Raw genomic sequence first — 20,725 nt, 5'->3', positions numbered from 1 at the left:
TTTTTCAATGTTTATTTTTGAGGGAGTCAGAGCGGGAGCAAGGGAGGGGCAGAGAGAGCGGGAGACACAGAATCCGAAGAGGCTTCGGGCTGCCCCCAATGCGAGACTCGAACCCACGAACCATGAGATCATGACCTGAAGTGCGTCGCTTAACTGACTGAGCCACCTAGGCGCCCCAGAAATCCTGTTGTTCTTCAGGATCCAAGTATCATTTAATTTTATCTGATGTCCATGTTATGTGTAGATCACAAACTTTGCGATAGGATTTGGTCACCATTTACCAACCTGCCTTGATGTCACCTCTTCCACAGGCCATCAACCGCCATCATTAAGGTTTCAGTCCTCTAGAAATATTTGATGCACAAGTATCCCTCAGAATGGGGTGGTAGTAAAACCCAACACTATATGGCCAAAGGCCTTGCTGTGAACTTCCTCACAAAGTCCAAGAAGCCCACTTGCTCTGGTTGTTTACAAGGAGCAGGGAGTGGCTCCACCTCCCAAGGTTTCAGTTTTAAGGAAATTTGCTGGAGGAGGCAGACTTCTACTGAAGTAGCAGGCTAGGAGGAATCACTACAGAGGATAAGAATAGAGAGGGGGAGAAGAGCTCCACAGCACCCCACAAACCCCACTTTGGATTCCAGTTTGTGTTTACCATTCTCCCAGCTTCTGCAGTCACACACACATCCATTCATTCAATCAATCTTTGCTGAGCACCTGAGGCTGGGGTTTCAGGGAACAAAACAAACACCTCATTGTTGCTGACACTCCAGTGAGGAGAGACAACTAATAAGTGAACAGTAGAATGTTTGATTGTGGTGAGTGCTTTCAAGAAGAATATAGCAGGGAAGCAGGGGTGAGGGAGGTGAATTTAAATAGGTAGGCAGGCAAGATGAACCTGAAGAAGTTAAGGGAGCAAGTCAGGTAGAGAGATCTGTGGGGAGACATTTCATGCAGAGGGAGCAGCACATGCAAAGGCCCTGAGGCATAAACATGACTGGAGCAGAATGTACTTGGAGAGTAATCAGAGATCAGAGAGGTAACTGGGCCAGGTCTTCTGAGGCCTTGAGATCAGAAAGAGGACTTCAGTTTTCACTCTAAGTAGTATGGTAAGCATAGGAATATTTGGTTTGTTTAAGTAATTTCTACACCCAACGCAGAGCTTGAACTCATGGCCTTGAGATCAAGAGTTGCACATTCTACCACCTGAGCTGGCCAGGTGGGCATGGTAATGGTATGGTAAGCCATAGGAATATTTTGAGCTGGATCTGATTTTCATTGGAGCCAAACTTTTGTTTTCTCCAAAATAATTTCAAGGGAGCTGTTGGGAAAGACTAAGGAGTATCTCTCAGATAGTGACTGCTTTGCAGACACCACATTAGCAGAAGTTTTGTGCAGACACCTCTGTCTCAGGTTAGCTGTTCTAACTTCATAAGAGAGGTTTTCAGTCTTCAAATGACCAGCTGTTGGGAGGACAGGCCCTGACAAGTAGCGGGTAGGGTCAGGAATGCTAAATAGCCTTCAGTGACTTGCCAATCCTCAACTACCAGCTTTACCCTCTGGTGGTGGCTCTGGCTCATGCCCACCAAGGTCTGCATTCTAGCCACTGGGAAGGAGAATGGAGGGGAAAGTTCTGAGAGTGGTTAAACAACCCAGGGGGATCCTGGAGACCCTTTCATGGGATTCTGATGTCATTACTATTTTTATAATACTAAGTTGTTATTAATTTTCTTTTCCACTCTCGTATTCTTATGAGCATAAAATGAAGTTTTCCAGAGGCTGACAGGTGATATTGCAACAGAATGAATGCAGAACCACCCCCCTTGGTTTAGGGGGAGGGTGTCCGGGCTATGAGCAGACACTTTTTAGATACTAGCAGTAATGGCTTAGATGCATTTTATTGGTTTTCTTTCAGAATCCTACAAAAAGCAAAGTTAAAAACCAAGTCCCTGGCAAGAAAGTGAACACCTCGTCTTTCCCGAGAGCCCCCCACCTCTTCCCCTGTTCCCTAGCTGTGTCAGTACTAGTTTCATGGGCATGGAGGGCTTGCTACTTTCATCCCCCACCAAGTCCCAAAAGGGAAAAGACCTACCACCTAGCAACCCCCTGCCCCTCAGCCCCATCCCCCGCATGTTGATCCTGGTTACAGAAAGCCAAGGTAAGAATTATTGCGATCCAGTAAGAGTTCTGAACCCCAGAAGGCCATGGCCAGGGCACAGTCCATGAAGATTGCTTCGTCCTCCTGCTCGGTGCCCCCTTGAAACCCTGTTGGGCCCAGTACCTGGGAGTAGAGAAAGAAATCAATGAAAACCCATCACCTTCAACCCAATCGCCCCAAGAACAAGAGAATCAAGGCTGACACATAAGGTTGAGCAGGTTTTACATAGCACAAAGTTGCCCCATCTAAGCAGGCACCATTATCCTTACGGACATCATGTATAGGTCTTATATTTATCACAGACATTTATTGTAAACAGAGCAAGCAGCCTCCCTGTCCCACATTCCTGCTGTTACCACCTCACTCCCAGAGGTCAGCTGCATACTCTCAGTCCAGGGAGAATCAGAGGTCAGGGCTTTATCCGGTAGCTGGTGCAGATAAATACAATCAGACTTGAAGGGGCAGCGGCCATTCCCCTGCATGAAGAACCGACATCGGATCTGGCTATGAGAGGACAGAAGGAGAGAAGACCATTACTTCAAGCCCTGTTGCCCCAGGAACAAGGAGCACTGAAGGCTGACGCGTAAGGCTGGGTAGGTTGTACGCAGCACAAAAGCACCACTTGTACACAGTCACCACTGGCATCATAGTGTAGATTTTACATTTATTACAACTATTTTCCAGCAGATGGCAGTAAAGTGTCTTAAGGGGGGGGTGCCTTTCTCTAAGTCTCCACAAAGTTCATTTGGGCTAGCTGGCATCTCTTTTCCTTCTTTGAACTAAGTTTCAACAATACCACCAAGAAAAGATAATCCTAAAATGTGTCTCTGTAACCAACTTAAAACAATGTCCTGTTCTGAGGAGTGGGCTTATGATTTGGTAATTGCTAGCTAATGAAATGAAATTGATGCCCTTTCTCTTCTTTCTCCTCCTATTTACTCAAACCTGGAGGCAGAACCCCCTCCATCTGGATAGCCTACAAAAACCCCACACGCAACCTATCTACATTTCCCATCAGCTTCCTTCTCTTCACCCTCATGGGACAGTGACAGTCCTGGGACCACCTATGCTGAAAGTATTAGGCCTCTTAAATCTTCCTTCTAACCTCATGGTCACTTGGCCACTTCCTCTCAATACCCCCGCCCCTCCCCCATTCCTTCCAGTATGCACTAGGAGTCAGAATGCTTGGCTTCAAACCCCACTTTCTCACTTAAGTCATACAGACCATGCCTCAGTTTCTTCTTCTGCAGCATGAGGATCTTAGGATGCCCTACTTCACAGAGTTTATAATGTGCAAAGTCTGTCATATATAATAAGCCCTTCATCTACATCATCTCCTATCCTACCTGGGCCTGGGTGCTCCCTTTTGGCTTAGACAGCTTCTAAAGACTCCCGACTGGTACCCCAGATGCCAATTATCTCCTCACTTTGACCTGTCTCTGCCTGGAGTGCTCTCACTTTTCTCCTCCAGAGGAAACCCTTCATCCAACCCACAGCTCAAATACTTCCTCCTCTGTGAGACTCACCCAAGAGCTTTTCCCCACTTTGTTGAGTCAGCTGTTATAGTTCACAGCAAAATCCGGTGCCTTCTCAACAAGGTCGAATGTGTCACAGGTAGAGACAAGACCTTCTTTTTTGATCCCACCCTTTATCCAAATAGACTTTGCATATGTAGCATATAATAAGCCCTTTGGGAAGGTGAAATTAAGAACCTGGAATTGTAGTTAATTCCAGATCTGGATGTATGCCCACCCTCCACAAGAGATTAAAACCTACTGACTTTTTCCCTGTCTCCAAGGGCTGCCTTTTGGTCTCTTTCTCAGAGACCCCATGTTTTCAAAGATCATCTACACAAACAACATTCATATCAATTTATCTCCTTGCTTAAAAAAAAAATCAGAAGTAAAAGCCAAGGAGGGTTTCTCATTGCACTGAGAAAAACAGTTACCCTGCATTGACCTTGACCTTGAGCCAGGCTGGAAGGCTTGATCTGCTATCTCAGTCACTCATCATTATTTATTGGGCTTTCTGAAATAGTGGATGGAAATAGCTCACATCCTCATCTGCCATCTCTATCATTCTGAACTTCCGGGATTTGGGGGATCCCAGGCTGGGAACCACGGCTGAGCCAGAATGGAGCAGACGCTGTCTTCTCCTCTTCCCTAACCTGGGTCATGGTCCCCCTGCCAGCCTCACCTGGTCCGAGCCTTGAAGTTCCTGATGAGTTGCTCCTTCTCAGCCCCCTCGCTCACCCAGAATTTGTGGGGGATGATGTAGCTGGAATGGACACGGCACTGGGGACAGGCCCTGCTGAGGCGGGAGTGGGAGAACAGTCACAAGCCCTCACCTCTCTGAAGTGTGTCCCTCCCTCCCTCCCTCCCAGGCTCCTCCTGACACTGACTTGATGACAGCCAGCGGGAAGTTCTGTTGGCTTTTCCGCCAGGTGCGCAGGCAACCCAGGCAGTGGGCGTGGGTGCAGTTGGGTAGGATGCCAAAGATCCGCTCGGCCTCTGGCTTGTCCCACACCTTGTCCATGCAGATGCCACACACGACGTCCCGACTGTCCTGCTCCCTCTGCAGCCACATACAGGGTCAGGGCACATCCATGTCCACCCCCCCCTCCCCCAACACATACACACTGCCATCCCCAATACAGCCCAGGGACCACATAGCCCTCCTCCAGCTGGCCCCGGGCATCTCAGAGGTCCAGCATGGCATCCTCTGCCACTGCCCCTCCCCCGCTACCTGCTGCAGCTCCAGGCCCAGGCTCTGAAGTGGGGCCATGAGCTCCCGGACAGGGTCTGACTTAGGCTGAGGCTCCTGGGAGTAACAGTGATCGTCGTCAGCAGCTGTTGGGGAAAACTGGATCCATTCATTCATTTACTCATTTGTGTAACATCTGCTGAGTGTCTGCTGCACATAGAGCTCTATGGGCACACAAAGTCTTGCCCCCAAGTAACTGGGAATCCAGTCAGAAGTGTAGGTCTCTAATACACCATTTACAGCTATGCTGTCCTATACAGCAGCCGCTGGCCACATGTGGCTATTGAGCACCTGAAATGCAGCTACTCTGAACTGAGATTTTGAAGCTTAGTACCAGAAAGGATTCTAAAATATTCCATTAATAACTTTTTATGTTGATTACATGTTGGGATGATTTTGGATATATGTTTTTTGATATATTGGGTTAAATAAAATATAATATTAAAATTAAATTTCACCTGTTGCTTTTTACTTTTTGAATGTGGCTCCTAGAAAAATGTAAATTTCAGGGGCACCCGGGTGGCTCAGTCAGTTAAGCATCTGACTCTTGATTTCAGCTCAGGTCATGATCTCATGGTTCGTGAGTTTGAGCCCTGCATCAGGCTCTGAACTGACAGCACAGAGCCTGCTTGGGATCCTCTCTCTCTCTCTCTGCCTCTCCCTCTCTCTCAAAATAAACATTAAAAAAAAATTTTAATGAAAAAATGTAGATTGCATGTGTGAATTACAACCACTTTAGAAAACAGCTGGGCACGTCCTGAAAATATTAAACATGGAGTTACCATGCGACCCAGCAATTCTACTCCTAGGTATATAGCAGAGAAATGAGATACACGTCCACACAAAAACCTGTATACGTGCACGCTTACAGCAACATTATTCGTAATAGCCAAAAAACAAAACAACCCAAAGGTCCATCAACTGATGAATTAATAAAACAAAATGTAGTATTTTCATATAACAGAATAATAGCATTTGACCATAAAAAGGAATGAAGTACCGATTCGTGCTACAACATGGATGAACCCAGAAAATGTGATGCTAAGTCAAAGAAGCCAGACACGAAGGGCCATATAGTGGGATTCCATTTATATGAAGTGTCCAGGACAGGCAAATCCATAGAGACAGAAAGTAGACTGGCGGTTTCTAGGGGCAGGGAGGAGTGGGGGAGAGGGAGTGGTTGGCTCATGGGTTTCCTTTTGGGGTGAGGAAAATCTTCTAAAATTAGATAGTGGTAATGTTTGTAGAACTCTGAATGTACTGTATCAATTCTTTTTTAAAAATGTTTTATTTGAGAGAGAGAGAGAGAGAGAGAGAGAGAGATCAAGCAGAGAAGGGGCGGAGAGAGAAGGAGGGAGAGAGAATCCCAAGCAGGCAGAGCCTGATGCAGGGCTCGATCCTACGAACTGTGATTATGACCTGAGCCGAGATCAAGAGTCGGTCGCTTAACCAACTGAGCCACCCAGACATCCCTGAATATACTATATTACATTGGATTGTATACTTTAAACTGGTGAATTTGTGAATTATATCTCACTAAAGCTGTTAAATTATATAGGTGACTTGTGTTCCAGCTGGACAGCACTGAATTAGAATAATTTAAAAAATAACTGCTAACATTTAGTGTTTACTCTGTGCCAGGTACTGTGTGCTAAGCATATCACATTTATGAATTCACTGCACCCTCACAAGACCTGAGACAGGTACTGTTATCACTGAGGACACGGAGGTCCAGAGAGGTTAAGTGACTTATCCAAGCCCACACAGCTACTAAGTGGCAGAGCCGGCATTTGAGACTAGGTGGTTTGACTCCTCAGGCACCATGAAATTCTGCTTCTAGCACACAGACAACAACAGAGCTGGAGGTAAGTTTCCCTCCAGCTGGGAATCTTGAGGTGGGAAAGAGGTAAAAGGAGATATAAACCTTGCTCAGAGACAGCACAGGAACCCTGGTCTCAGATCCCACTTGTGCCCACCTGCAGGGCCCCTGATGACTCACATGATGGTGACGGGGACTTCCAGGAACTGTCATCAACCTCCTCCGCCTTGCTGGCCAACCCCACCACGCCAGGCTCCATACCCCAGCAGGCCCCCGGCCAGTCCCAACCCACAGCCACAGAGGGCAGGTAGGTGGGCTCGGAGCCCCTGCGGGTCAGCCCCAGCCGGGGTCTTGGCAGGGTGACACGTGGCTCCGAGTGGCGCCGGCCCCATTCCAGGTGGCCAGGGGGCTGAGGGTGCTGATAGCTGCAGTGGGAAAGAGAAGAGTGAGGAGACACGGCTAGATCCGCCAGGGCTCAGAGCTAGCCCAGCCTAGAAGTCGGAACTGAGAAGGGAGAGGAGGCTTTGGGAAGATGCGTGGTCCAAGAAGGTATGATCCTTCCTGTGCCCCCCACCCTATTCCCTATTTGAGGACAAGGGCTGCTTACCTGCATTGATCTCCGTGGAAGCAGAAGCCTCGCTGGAAGTATCTGCAGACCTGGGACACCTTTCTGTCTTGAGCGATGTAGCAGCTCAACCCCCAGCGACAGGCCCCTCGGGCGAATGTCCTAAGAGATTGTCTGAGTCATGCTCAACCTCGTTTTAGTTCCTGCCATTGTAATCCTTAGAGAGAGAGGCTGTAGGATCGCTGAACACAGGCTCTGGAGTTGGTCCTGTGTTCAAATCCTGCCCCTTCTAGGGAGCCCTGGGTGGGTAACTCAAACTTTCCTAAAGCTTGGTTTCCTCACTCTTAAAAAAAGAGGGCACCTGGGTGGCTTCATCAGTTAAGCATCTGACTCTTGATTTCAGCTCAGTTCGTGATTTCACAGTTCATGAGATTGAGCCCCGTGATGACAGCATGGAGCCTGCTTGGGATTCTCTCTCTCTGCCTCTCCCCTGCCTGTGCTTCCTCTCTCTCTCTTTCAAAACAAACAAACAAACAAACAAACAAACAAACAAACAAAAAAAGTTAACAATGCCTCTTTGTTACCTCAGAGTTGTTGCAAAGTTTTTGTTTTTGTTTTTAACATTTATTCATTTTTGAGAGACAGAGACAGAGACAGAGCATGAGCAGGGGAGGGGCAGAGAGAGAAGGAGACACAGAATCCGAAGCGGGCTCTAGGCTCTGAGCTGTCAGCACAGACCCCAAAATGGGACTTGAACCTACAAAGTGTGAGATCATGTCCTGAAGTCAGATGCTTCACCGACTGAGCCACCCAGGCACCCCGCGAGGGGTTTTTTTGTTTTGTTTTGTTTTTTAAGGTTTTGCACGAGGCACTTAGTGAGTGCTCAGTAAATCATAGTGATTACTATTCTGTCCTCCAAGTGCAGAGTCTTGGAGGTTCTGGAATCAGAACTCTGGGTTCAAATTCTGCTACTAGGACCAGCTTCATGGGCATGGCTATTTAGTCACACAGGGGCCCGACCCTTGCTTTAATGATCTGCTATTGCCCACCTGAAATGATTAAATTTTTTAACAAGGGCCGTGATGTTCATTTTGAATGGGGGCCCACAGATTACACAGCCTGTTCTGTCTGATACTGCTATCTCTTGGTTGCTTGAGCTTGGGCAACCTTTTTATGCCTCAGTTTCTTCACTTGTAAAATGGCGATAATATTTGTACCTATTTCATGAGGGATGTCAAATGTAAATGAGATAATATACGTAAGACACCTGGCCTATAGCAAGTCCTCAATAAAATAATAGCTGTTGTCTTTCTCATCATCACTATTACTGGGGCTTTTGAGGGTCAAGGTGGGAGATGGAGAAGGGAAGGAGGAGGCTGGGTTGGACAGGTGTTTGTTAAGAATCTACCACATGTTCAGGCCTGGGCCAGGGCTCTGGGACAGCGGTCCACTTTCGTCATGTGCTTCCTTGTCTGGAGAGCGAATGAGGCCACACATGAGGTGGGCAGGACATCAGGGACGGGGACAGAGGCCTTATTCTAGTCCCAAGACAACACAGATTGCCAACCCGAGCTAAGGGTCTGCCATAGACTGGTGGGCACCACTCTCTCAAGAATGTCCAATGGTGAGAGGCCCCAGCAGAGAAGTAGGCCGAGGGAAAAAAAGATGGGCGACAGGACTTGTTGGTGAGGGTTCCAGATTGTGGGGCACATGGTCCTTCATCCACAACGATGGTGTGGAACTCCTGGATGAGGAACCTGCCTATGGAGCTCCTGCTGAGGTGACAGAGCACACAACCAAGAAACCAGGGCCAGGACTAGCGGGATGTGGGTCATCTCAGACACAACATCTCAGGAGATGGCAAACAAACAAACAAACAAACAAAAAACCTCACCAATAAAAGAAATCATATTTTAAAGATCAAAATTAACGCAAAAAAAATCTACACTGGACAAAATATCAAACTTTTAAACAAAGAGAGGGTTCAACGCCACACAAGCTATTTGCCTCCCCGGCCCTGCAAGGACACAAGTAACCAGGACAAACACAGACTGAAAAGGGCTCAGACAGAAACAAATGGCTGGCAAGGTGGGCACTCGACAGGGTGGTCAGGGAAGGCCTTTGAGTGTAATGTAAGGTGACTAAACAGTACTTTTTGATGATAGTACTATGTAATTTTTGCCATTTAATTCAGAGGAAATGCAAAGAATTCAGTGCCCCAGCAGAACAAATCACCTTTCATTCCCATCCACTTATTTATGTGAACAAGATTTCATAGTGCTTCCATTTACAAAAACTGAAAATAGAAACTGATCTTGGGGCACCTGGGTCGGTCAGTCAGTTAAGCATTTGACTTCGACTCAGGTCATGATCTTGGGTTTGTGGGTTCAAGCCCCATATCGGGCTGTGTGCTGACAACTCAGAGCTGGAGATTGCTTCAGATTCTGTGTCTCTCTCTCTCTCTGCTCCTCTCCTGTTCATACTCTCTCTCTCAAAAATAAATAAGCATTTTAAAAATTAAAAAAAAAAAAGAAATTGATGTTGAATGTTGGCTTATTCTAGCAATAAGTAATATTTATATCCATGGATACATGAGCTTTCTGGGGAGCAGAAAAAAAAAAAGCAACTGTTCCATCTACCTCAGGAGAAAATTTTCTAAAGAAAATTCTTTGTTATTTAGTAATTAACTGTTCAGGTTATTTGGATCAGTTGAGTACTACCAATAACTAAATCCAGAAAAAAAATTAATTTTGTTTCACAAATATCTTTGTTACAGAAACATAATATTGTGATCAGCAAAAGACAGCATCTGAGAATAAAAATATGTTAGGAGAAAATTTGGGGGGAAAGTGAAATGGAGGAGGCATGCAAGGAGAAAAGGGAATTATGTAAAACTCTAAGAGCCTGTATATATATTTTTTTCTCTTTCTTTCTTTTTTTTTTTTTTTTTTTTTTTTTTTCTTTTTTAAGATGGATGACATTGGATGCATGGAAAGAAGAATGGACTTATTCACATCTAGCTGCTTACCTGCCATTACTGGTCTGCCTACACAGCAAGTGTAGGACCCAAAGCAAGCAGGATTCAGATTTCTACCTAGAGCTGCAGCCTGCCCCAGCCCAGTGCTCTGTGGTGCCTTATAATCATTCTCACTGCCTGGCTTGGAAAAAATGAGAAGCTGCTACGGGAAGATTGAGGGCAAGTTCTGTGGGCTGAGGGCTTTGAACACATCCCTCAAAATCTTGCCTGAAGGGCCAGCCTTGGAGAGGAAAGATTCAGAAATGACAAAATGCATTTGATTTAGTGATGTAACTTGTCTCTAAAAACATCTTTTAAAAATAGCTTCTGGAATTTTTTAAAAAAGTAATTGTTTTATTTTAAAATGGGACTATTTGTAATACTTTAGAGATGACCATCTTTTGCAACAATTTACATTACCACGTAAACCAGTAGGTAACGTGAAGTGTGGAGGGGACATGCGGTTGTCCAAATTTCTTTTAGGAGGTTTGTGGAAGGTGCCTGGTCTGCTCTGTTTCTGCTCCCAATTACCATGTCGGGGGAGTAAACACGAAAAGACTGGGTTGGGGTAAGGACCAGACCAGTAGGTGACAACCAAAGTTCAGCAGGGCTGGGGATGGGGGAGGTGGAAAAGAAGAGTCACCATGGAAGGGGGGTGATCCTAGAGCAAGAGCCAGTAACCCTCAGAGGAAGGGTTTGCAGGTCTCCTCTTCAATAATGGAAGCCTCCAGAAGGAGAGATATGCTAGGAAAACTTTGCCTTTCCCTAAAGACCACCAATGAGGCCAACTTCCAGGACTGCCAAAACAGGGGCCACCAAACTAACTCCTGAGAGGCTCGGTGACAGGAGGTCTCCAAGCATGTCCCCGAGGGGCTCAGCCCCTTGGATGAGGCACAAGAAAAGGGGCTAGGGGCTTTGTGATCAAAGCCACATTTGAGTAACTCTTCCTTCTATATTTTCTTCAAGCCGTGTTGTGTATTGCTTACTGTATGTGAACGTATTAAAGGCTCTGGTAAGCCCCGCAAAGGAACCTATTTGATTTCACCCAGCATTGCTTAAACCTATTTTTATCGTTAATTGTTTAGGCCCTCCACCCCCATACTCTTAACATACTTGTGAAACACATTTTGTTTTTGGAAATGTCAAATTAGTTCATTGAATCCTCAAAACAAGCCTTAAAGTCAGGAGTCGTTTTGTTTTGTTTTGTTTTGTTTTGTTTTGTTTTGTTTTGTTTTCAAAAGCTGAGGCTCAGAGAAGTAAGGTAACTGGCCTGGGCCCCGGAACAAGAGCCAGGACCGTACAACCCAGGTGCCCTCATTCAGCCCAATCATCCTCTAAGTAAACAAGATTGACTTGTCAGGGGTGAGGTCCGCCGGCTTCGGGAAATTTCTCAAGTCAAGGTCTGAGGCCAAGGAGGAGGGACAGAGCAGCAGGAGATCATAGGTAATCCAGGCCTGGGGAGGCAGCCAAAGGGCCTTGGTGTTTGGGGTGCTGGAGCCTTGGACCCCTGAGTAGTGAGCCTGGGGAATCAGGACTGCACTGTGGGGGGCTGGGTACAGGAGGAGGGACTGAGGAATTTAGGGTTGGGTATGGTACAGGGGGAGGTGGAGCCTGCCAGATGAGCCCTCTGACGGGGGTTTTTAGAACTGAGGGCCCAAACTTAGTCTAGGCTGTCACCTTCCTGGCCCTGTCCAAAGCTCAGGAAGGAACAATTGATAATCTCCTTCAGTAAACATCTGTGCCTCCCTCTTGCTACCTAGCTGCCTTTCTTGCCAGCCTGGGAAAACCACTTCCCTCTGAGACCCTAAGATCTACAGGTATCCCATCCTTACCCAAATTTCAGTTCTCTCTGGGGGAACTGAGCTCTTCAAACTGTTGGTAAAATGAAGTTAGGCTAAGGTATGAATGTTTGAGCCAGGATGCCCCAGAGAATGACTCTCTAATGGTGTAATGTTCAACCTGATATGTTTCCATTTAAATGTTTATGAACACCTGGCTTCATGCTAAGTTCTGGGGCTAGAGAAGTGACCAGGGCATTGGATCCCACCCACAGGGAGATACTTGGTATTCCTGGGCAGAGAAACCTTTGCTGGGTGGAAGAGAAAGAAGGCAAGTGGGGAATACCTGTTCTAAATGATCAGACCCTGAGCTAGCCCTGACTCAGCTGTGCAGCCTTGGTGTGCCTTTTCTCTTCTCTGGTCTCAGTCTCCTCCTCTGGACAATGAGGGCATGGGAAATGATCTCTAGACCCTTCTAACATTGGGGTGGGGCAAGGAAACCCCTCCTCCCCCTGATGCACCCCAAATTCTTAGAGACTGGGCTTTCAAAGGCCAGGCCAAACCTCAAAGACTTTTCTCCCACCTTCCCCATGTACCCTGAGGCCCATACTCCTACCTGCATGGACGCTGGGAGTGGGGTCTGCTCTCTTTACCATGGCCGCTGCCATCTGACTCTGTGGGGTCCATTCCAGCTGTAGCCACTAGTGAAGGTCAAGCAGGCCTGTTCCAATGCTCCTTTATCCCGCCCTCTCCAGGCCGGGCCCAAAGGAGGAGGGGCTCCACAGCCAGGCCTGCCCCTTCCCTTGGCCCCATGCCTGCAGGAAGGAGGGATGGAGGGCAGAGGCAGGATGGCTGGGAGGCTCTGGGGTTGAACTGCCCAGTCCAGGCTCCAGGATGTGGGTGGGGTGGGGCACGAGGACCTTCAGGGATCCCTAGGTGATTACTGAAGGAAACTGGGGAATGGGTTAAAACTTTAAGGGTCCAGGAAGGCAGGATAACTTGGGAGGAGATATAAGGACCTGGGACCCAGGGCCAAAGTTCTCAGAGGCTCGAGTCTTGGGGCTGAGGAACTAACTTGTGGTATCTGAGGGAAGTTTGTAATAGAGGAGGCCAGAGGGGGGCCTCCCCCAACTCCAGGCTACATAAACTCCACAGGTGGAGCTGAGGTTGGTGGAGAAATCAGAGGGTGGGCTGGGAGGCTTGGGAGCCTTCGGGAGATGGTGTGAGCCAGGCATGGGGTAGAGGGAGGCCTGTTCCAGAGGGGCCGTGTACTAGACAGATCCAAGAGACTCTGGGGACCTGCCTCCAAGACCAAGATGTTCTTTCTAGAAAAAGTCACCGTGGCCTGGTCTGTTTGCCATTGAAGCCAGTTTGCTTATCCTGATTGTAAGAAATTAGAACAGTGTTGGTGCCTCAGAAAGGGCTACCATGAGAGGTGGCCAGGAGGGGGCTTGCCCAAGGCTTTATTCAAGGAGGACACCTCGAATTGGATGATACTAAATCCGCCAAGCAGAGCCTCCCTCTTGGGCAGCATAAAGCCCTGGTGTATTCAAAAGCTTGTAATGGGGGGAGAGCAATGGGCTGGGGCCCATTGAGGATGGGGAGATAGGGCAAGGGGGACCATGAGTTTTAAGAGTCTTTCCCTTCCCATTCTATTTCTTTTATTTTTTAAAGTAATCTCTACACCCAACGTGGGGCTCAGACTCACAACCCAAGATCAAGAATTGCATGCTCCACTGACTGAGCCAGCCAGGCACCCTCTGGTTCTATTTCTCTTTTCTTTCTTTCTTTCTTTCTTTCTTTCTTTCTTTCTTTCTTTCTTTCTTTCTTTCTTTCTTTCTCTCTCTCTCTCTCTCTCTCTCTTTCTTTCTTTCTTTCTTCTTTTTTAATTTTTAAATGTTTGCTTGTTTTTGAGAGAGAGACAGAGAGAGAGAAAGAGAAAGTGGGAGTGGGGGAGGGGCAGAAGATCCAAAGCGGGCTCTGCTCTGACAGCAGTGAACCCAACATGGGGTTCAAATTCATGAACCATGAGATCATGACCTAAGCTGAAGTCGGACACCCAACTGACTGAGCCACCCAGGTGCCCCTGGTTCTATTTCTAATACCCCCTCAAGTCCCATCTAATACCCCCTTAACTCCTCCAGAGCCCCTGTTGTCTCCGCTAGACTGCACTGACCTGTGTGGAAGAGAAGTTTAAAAAGACCAAATGAGAGGAATTCACTTAAAAGTTAAAGCAGAGGGGCACCTGGGTGGCTCAGTCGGTTGAGCATCTGATTCTTGATTTTGGCTCAGGTCGCAATCTCCTGGTTCATGGGTTCAGGCCCCACTGACAGTGCAAAGCCTGCTTGAGATTCTCTCTCTCCCTTCTCTCTGCCCTTCCCCTGCTCTCTCACTCAAAATAAATAAGTAAACACTTTTTATAAAGTTAAAGGAGAAGTTTTAAAATTAAATTTAAACAACTTCTTATATCTACCAGTAAATTGAGACCATAGACTGGGAAACCAATAATCTTGGACATCTTTGTTATTTCTTTTACTTTTGCTGGATCAAAATTATTTATAAGACTACTGCTTTAACCACTGAGCTATGGAGCCCGTTTTGGATCAAAATTATTATTTTTTTTAATTTTAAGTTTTTATTTTAATTCCATTTAGTTAGCATACAATGCAATATTAGTTTCAGGTGTACAATATAATGATTCAACACTTCCGTACGTCACTTGGTGCTCATCACAAGTGGCCTCCTTAATCTCCATCACCTGTTTCACCCATCCCCCCCCCCACCTGCCCTCTGGTAACCGTCATTCTCTATAGTTAAAGAGTCTGTTTCTTGGTTTGTCTCTTTTTTTCTCTTTGTTCCTTTGTTTTGTTTCTTAAATTCCACATATGAGTGAGATGGTATGCTATTTGTCTTTCTCTGACTGACTTATTTTGCCTAACATATTCTCTAGTTTCATCCACATCATTGCAAATGGATCAAAATTATTTTTAAAACTTTGGGGGGGGTGTGCCTGGGTAGCTTGGTCGGTTAAGCATCAACTCTTGATGTCTGCTCAGGTCATGATCTCAGGGTTCATGAGATTGAGCCCCGCATGGGGCTCTGAGCTAACAGTGAGGAGCCTGCTTGGGTTTCTCTCTCTCCTCTCTCTCTGCTCCTGTCCCACTCTCTCTCTTTCTTAAAATAAACAAACTTGAGAAATTTTTTATAGGTGCTGCCAATCTTCCCTCTATGGAGACTATGTCCATTTATACTCCTACCAACAACATGAGAGTGCCTGTTTTTGCACACCCCTGCCAACACAATGTTATCAAACTTGTTAGTATTTGTTAATTTGGTAATTAAACAAACAGTATCTCACTTAGTTTGAATTTATATTTCTCTATGAATGAAATTAAGCATCTTCTCATATGTTTGTTTTTAAAGTAATCTCTACACCCAACATGGGGCTTGAACTCACCATCCAGAGATCAAGAGTTGTACACTCTACCACCTGAGCCAGCCAGGCACCCCCTAGCATCTTTTCATATGTTTCAGAGGCCTTTCTTTCTCTATTGATTTCCTTTGCCCATTTCCTAACAGGTTGTTGACATTTTACTCACTGATTTATAGGTGTTCTTTATTTATTAAGGAAACTAGTTCTCTGATTATGCCACACCTTTTTTCACATGGTGGACTTAAAGTGTTTTATGGTTTTTGCCCCAGGAAGAAAATTTTAAGATGTATACATAGTAAGATTTTTCATTTTTTATCTGATAGATTCTAAGTTTTGTATATGCTGCATGAAAACTAGAAAGTTTTGTGTATACGATACACTTTGGTCTATCTATCCACTTTATATAAAAATCTTTCCCCATGTGTTTCTTCTAGTTCTTTAAAAAAATTTTTTTTTAAGTTTATTCATTTTTGAGAGAGAGAGAGAGAGAGAGAGAGAGAGACAGAACGTGAGTGGAGGAGGGGCAGAGGGAGAGGGAGACACAGAATCCAAAGCAGGCTCTGGGCTCTGAGCTGTCAGCACAGAGCCTGACACAGGCCTAAAACCCATGAACCTCGAGATCATGACCTGAGCCAAAGAAGTCGGACCCTTAACCAACTGAGTCACCCAGGTGTCCCAAGTTCTTTTTTTTTTAAACATTGTATAAATATATCAAGTATATCCATTGTCCTGTTGATGAACACTATTTCCAAGTTTTTGTTATTGCTGCAGTGACAATGCATAGGAGTCTGTATAATTTAGAGGGTCTCACTTTAGGGTGTGTGTCAGGTTGGCTTCTCCAGTAAATACATTTGGAGGTTTACTTGCAGGACACTCACTAGGGAGTGCTCTTTGGTACAACAGCTGTAAGGAATTGGAAAGAAGCAGGATGGTATGGAGAGAAGTTAAACTGCATTGTAGTTACAACAGGAGCCTCAACTCTGGAGCTGGGGTGATTCTTCAGGCTGTCCCAAACTAGTTCAGGGTAGGCACGCCTGGGTGGCTCAGTCGGTTAAGTGTCCAACTTCGGCTCAGGTCATGATCTCGCTGTTCCTGAGTTCAAGCCCCACGTCAGGCTCTGCCCCACTGACAGCTCGGAGCCTGGGGTCTGTTTCAGATTCTGTCTCCTTCTTTCTCTCTGCCCCTCCCCTGCTTGTGCTCTCTCTCTCTCTCTCTCTCTCTCTCAAAAATAAACATACATTAAAAAAAATTAAAAACGAAACTAGTTCAGGGTAGCTTGGCTTCATAGCCCCGTGTTAGCTATAGGCTACCCCTGGGGGTGTGCTTATCCTGGGCAAGGCAACTCCTTTGAGCAAGAGCACCTTCCTGAGAGGAAGTCAGCTGTGAGCCCAGCGGCCATGGAAACTAGTGCCTGGGTTCTGGGCGGTAGAACCTCTTGGAAGCTCCACAACCTCCATAGGCACAGGCACATTTTCGCTTTTTTTTTTTTTTTTTCCTAGACAGAGAGGGAGACAGAGAGGGGGACAGAGGATCCAAAGCAGGATCCAGGCTCCAAAGTGTCAGCACAGAGCCCAACACCAGGCTCAAACCCATGAACCAGGAGACCATGACCTAAGCCGAAGTCAGACGCTCAATTGACTGAGCTCTTCAGGCACCCCTAGATTTTCTAGGTTTTGCCAACTGGTTTTTCAAGTGGATTATACCAATTTCTATTCCCTTCTCAGCATATAAGAATTTGTACTGCTATTCTTTCTGTCGACATTTTCTATGTTGATCTTCCATACTATTTTCTGGGATATTTCCATAGATCCTTCTTGAGGTGCAAAAATGATCTCTTTGATGGTGTCTGACCTGTTTTGTTTTGTTTAACTCTTTTTTTTCCCCCTTTTTTTTCCCTGGAAGTTCCAGGTATTTCTTTTAAAATGTTTCTTTTTGGGGGGCTTAGTTGGTTAAGCGTCTGACTTTAGCTCAGGTCATGATCTCGCAGTTCATGAATTCAAGCTCCACATCAGGCTCTCTGCTGTCAGCAGAGCCCCCTTCAGATCCTCTGTCTTCCTCTTTCTCTGTCCCTCCCCCACTCTCACTCACTCACTCTCTCTCTGAAAAATAAATAAACATTAAAAAAAACGTTCCTTTTCTTGGGGGTGTCTGGGTGACTCGGTTGACTGTCCTTGATTTCTGCTCAGGTCATGATCCCAGGTTGTGGGATGGAGCCCCACGTTGGGCTCTGTGTTGAGTGTGGAGCCTACTTGGGATTCTCTCTCTCTCTAATAAAAAAATAAAAATAAAATAAATACAATGTTTATTTCTTTCTTAGAAAACAAACTGCTCCTTATAGTGTTGATTTTTTTCTTTGTATTTTTTAAAAATGTAAAAGTTATTTATGATTTTATTTTTTTATGTAATCTCTACTCCCAGTGTAGGGCTCAAACTCATGACCCCGAGATCAAGAGTTGCATGCTCTCCTGACAGAGCCAGGCAGGTGCCTTTATTTATTTATTTACTTACTTTTTTTTTTTTTTTTAATTTGTTTTTGAGACAGAGAGAGAGCATGAGCAGGGGAGGCGCAGAGAGAGGGGGAGACACAGAATCTGAAGCAGGCTCCAGGCTCTGAGCTGTCAGCACAGAGCCCGACACGGGGCTCAAACTCACGGACTGTGAGATCATGACCTGAGCTGAAGTCGGACACTCAACCAACTGAGCCACCCAGGCGCCCCTATTTATTTCTTATAATGTATTCAAGTTTTATTTTTGGATGTCCTGGGGGTTCTAATTTCACTGGTTGTTATGGCTACGTATTTTCATGCAGGATTATTTTCTTCATTTTTGTAATTTTGTGGGAATTCTCTACTGCCAGTATGTGTCCTCCAGAAAGGTTTTGCATGTTTCTTCCAGGCTCCCCAGGGATATTACCAGCCTGAGACCCCATTTCTTCCTTCCTTCCTTTCTTCTTCCTCCCTCCCTCTCTCTCTCTCTTCCTTCCTTCCCTTCCTCCCTTCCTTCCTTCCTTCCTTATAAGCTCCATACCCAATGTGGGGCTTAAATTCATGACCCTGAGATTAAGAGTTGCATGCTCTACTGACTGAGTCAGCCAGGCACCCCTCTCTTTGTATTTTTTCTCTCTCTCTTCCTTCCCTCCTTTGTATTTATTTATTTTGAGAGAGAGAGAGAGAGAGAGCGAGCTTGAGTAGGGGAGGGGCAGAGAGAGAGGGAGAGAGAGAATCCCAAGCAGGCTCCACACTGTCAGTGCAAGAGCCCCTAACATGGGGCTTGATCCCAGGAACCATGAGATCATGACCGCAGCCAAAATCAAGAGCTTAGTTGGCTGAGCCACCCAAGCACCCCTTTCTTTCTTTCTTTTTCAAAAAAATAATTTCAGAAGTTTTAAAGAACTATCACAACGATAGTATCTTCTAATTCTCTTAAGGTTGCCTTCTTCTCTTTTAGTCTAAATATTTGATTCACTTATTGTCCTGAGCATCATTAAAAGGAGACTGGGTGACTATTGCTCCCTAAGTTTTGCTCACAGGTAAAAAGCAGATGGCCTAAGGCCCTGGAACAGTATGCCTCATTCTAGCTGAGTGACCCCAGCCACACTTGCTAATCTCTGATTGTGCCTCACCTGCAAAACGGGCAGGTGATAGTATTTACCTTAGGGTAGTGGTGAGAATTAAGAGGTGATGTATATAGAATGCCTGGCTCAAAATAGGTGCTTAATAAAGAATATCACTTAGTGATAGCAATAATAAGGTGCCAGAGCGAAGAGATGCTATCTCTTTACAGCACCAGAAGCCAGGTAACAATAGAAAGCTGGTGGGGTGCCTGGTTGGCTCAGTTGGTAGAACATGGGACTCTTGATCTCGGTGTTCTAAGTTTGAGACCCACACTGGGTGTCAAGATTACATTAAAAATAAAATCTTACAAAAATAAAGAAAACTGGTACTGAGCCTTACCTTCTCCTCCCTGAACTGAGTGTTATTTAGTTTTTTGGTATCCTCTGTCCTTACCTCTTTAGCCCTGGGAAGAGGACTGGCCTTTAACAGTTGAGCTAGTCTTCAACTATTTTTCTACCGCCTAGTGTGTGGGAAAGGAGAGGGAAGTGAGAAAAAGAAACCAAGCAGATCAGCAAGCAAGGCTATCAATTTCAGAGATGCCCCTGTTCCAAGCATTCCTCTTCCTGATCCTCACTTCCTCCTGTTCCCCTGAGACTGTCACTCTCCTGGCTGAGATGAACCTCATGGGACTTGACAGTTCAGATCACTCTGGCCAGTAACAGAGAAAACCAGGAGGCAAGTGTCACACTTAACCGTCACCATAAGCTTGAGCCTCCTGGGGCCGTTCCCCTCCAGCGGGTGTCTGCACTTTGTGCTAGTTAATCGCTGGCTCTGGGCTCCTGGTTTCTGCAGTCTCGGTGGAGGTTCGAGAGATGCTGGCCACCAGATGATACCATTTCCCACACAGCCCCGGGGGGTGAGAGTGTCTGCCCCGCTACTGATGTCTGGATGACCTCCGCTTTCCCCCTTTTGATCTTTCAGTCCTTCCAATGCTTTTGTAACAACTTCCTGTAGTAAATTCCCCGTTTTAAAATTCTTAGGGGTGTCTGCTTTCCTGGCTAGATAAGCACCGAGCTGGCCTCACGGCGGCCCAGCCCACTGGCTGCTGAGGGCTGGGCGCTCCTGGGGCCTCTGTGAAGATGGCACCTCTGCAAGCAGAGGAGAAAACTGGGGTGTCGGCTGAGGAAAGTCCTGGTCGCTTGTGTGGGTGGTCAAAACTGGACAGCAAACGACAGGTTTTTGGCTTTGCATTTCCACACACCACTCAAGGCCCTTCTGAGACCCTCCCAGGCCCTCCTCACACCACCCTGGTTTGTACCGTGACACCAAGGGGGTGTATATGTCCTTTCTGCCGCCTCCCACCACCCCGCCCCCCCCCCCAAGCCGGTACCCCTGATGTTCTTTGCAGGACGGGGATGGCATCTTCTGGCTCCTCCGCCCTCACTCACTGACGGATGGTGGGCAGGGCGGGGGATGGGGAAAGATGGGCAGCTCTCACAAGCCAGAATCAACTCTCCTGGCCTGTACCCCAAAGTCTCACTTGCCCAGCCAAGTTTCCCACTTCGTGCGCTGGACATGGAGGAGGGGGAGGGGTCTGGTCAGCCGCCTGGGAAAAACACGTAAATAACTGAGTCAGCCTAAA

General features: G+C 46.4%; 1 protein-coding gene and 1 long non-coding RNA gene across 3 annotated transcripts; one reads left to right on the top strand and one right to left on the bottom strand.

Moving 5' to 3' along the window:
* The first annotated feature begins 7 nt into the window (after window positions 1-7).
* LOC123609617 lies at window positions 8-11,348 on the top strand. Its single transcript, XR_006717859.1, has 5 exons — window positions 8-333; window positions 1,913-2,748; window positions 6,560-6,783; window positions 6,901-7,044; window positions 10,273-11,348. It is a non-coding gene; the product is annotated as an uncharacterized LOC123609617 (long non-coding RNA).
* Window positions 2,133-12,909, bottom strand: LOC123609615 (E3 ubiquitin-protein ligase makorin-1-like). 2 transcript variants are annotated; one of them, XM_045500759.1, is made up of 8 exons: window positions 12,713-12,909; window positions 7,345-7,464; window positions 6,918-7,162; window positions 4,901-5,004; window positions 4,557-4,729; window positions 4,352-4,462; window positions 2,515-2,659; window positions 2,133-2,278 (listed from the first exon to the last, which is right to left on the bottom strand). In XM_045500759.1, the coding sequence occupies exons 1-8, from the start codon at window positions 12,781-12,783 to the stop codon at window positions 2,141-2,143; spliced, it is 1,107 nt and encodes a 368-aa protein (XP_045356715.1). In that variant the 5' UTR covers window positions 12,784-12,909; the 3' UTR covers window positions 2,133-2,140. The 2 variants fall into 2 exon arrangements, with proteins under 2 accessions (XP_045356715.1, XP_045356716.1); XM_045500760.1 differs by having other exon boundaries at window positions 2,541-2,659; window positions 12,713-12,908.
* Between the last annotated feature and the right edge of the window lie 7,816 nt (window positions 12,910-20,725).

Source organism: Leopardus geoffroyi, chromosome B2, assembly GCF_018350155.1.
Source record: "Leopardus geoffroyi isolate Oge1 chromosome B2, O.geoffroyi_Oge1_pat1.0, whole genome shotgun sequence".
Classification (NCBI taxonomy): domain Eukaryota; kingdom Metazoa; phylum Chordata; class Mammalia; order Carnivora; family Felidae; genus Leopardus; species Leopardus geoffroyi.
This window is presented reverse-complemented; position numbering and strand designations above follow the sequence as displayed.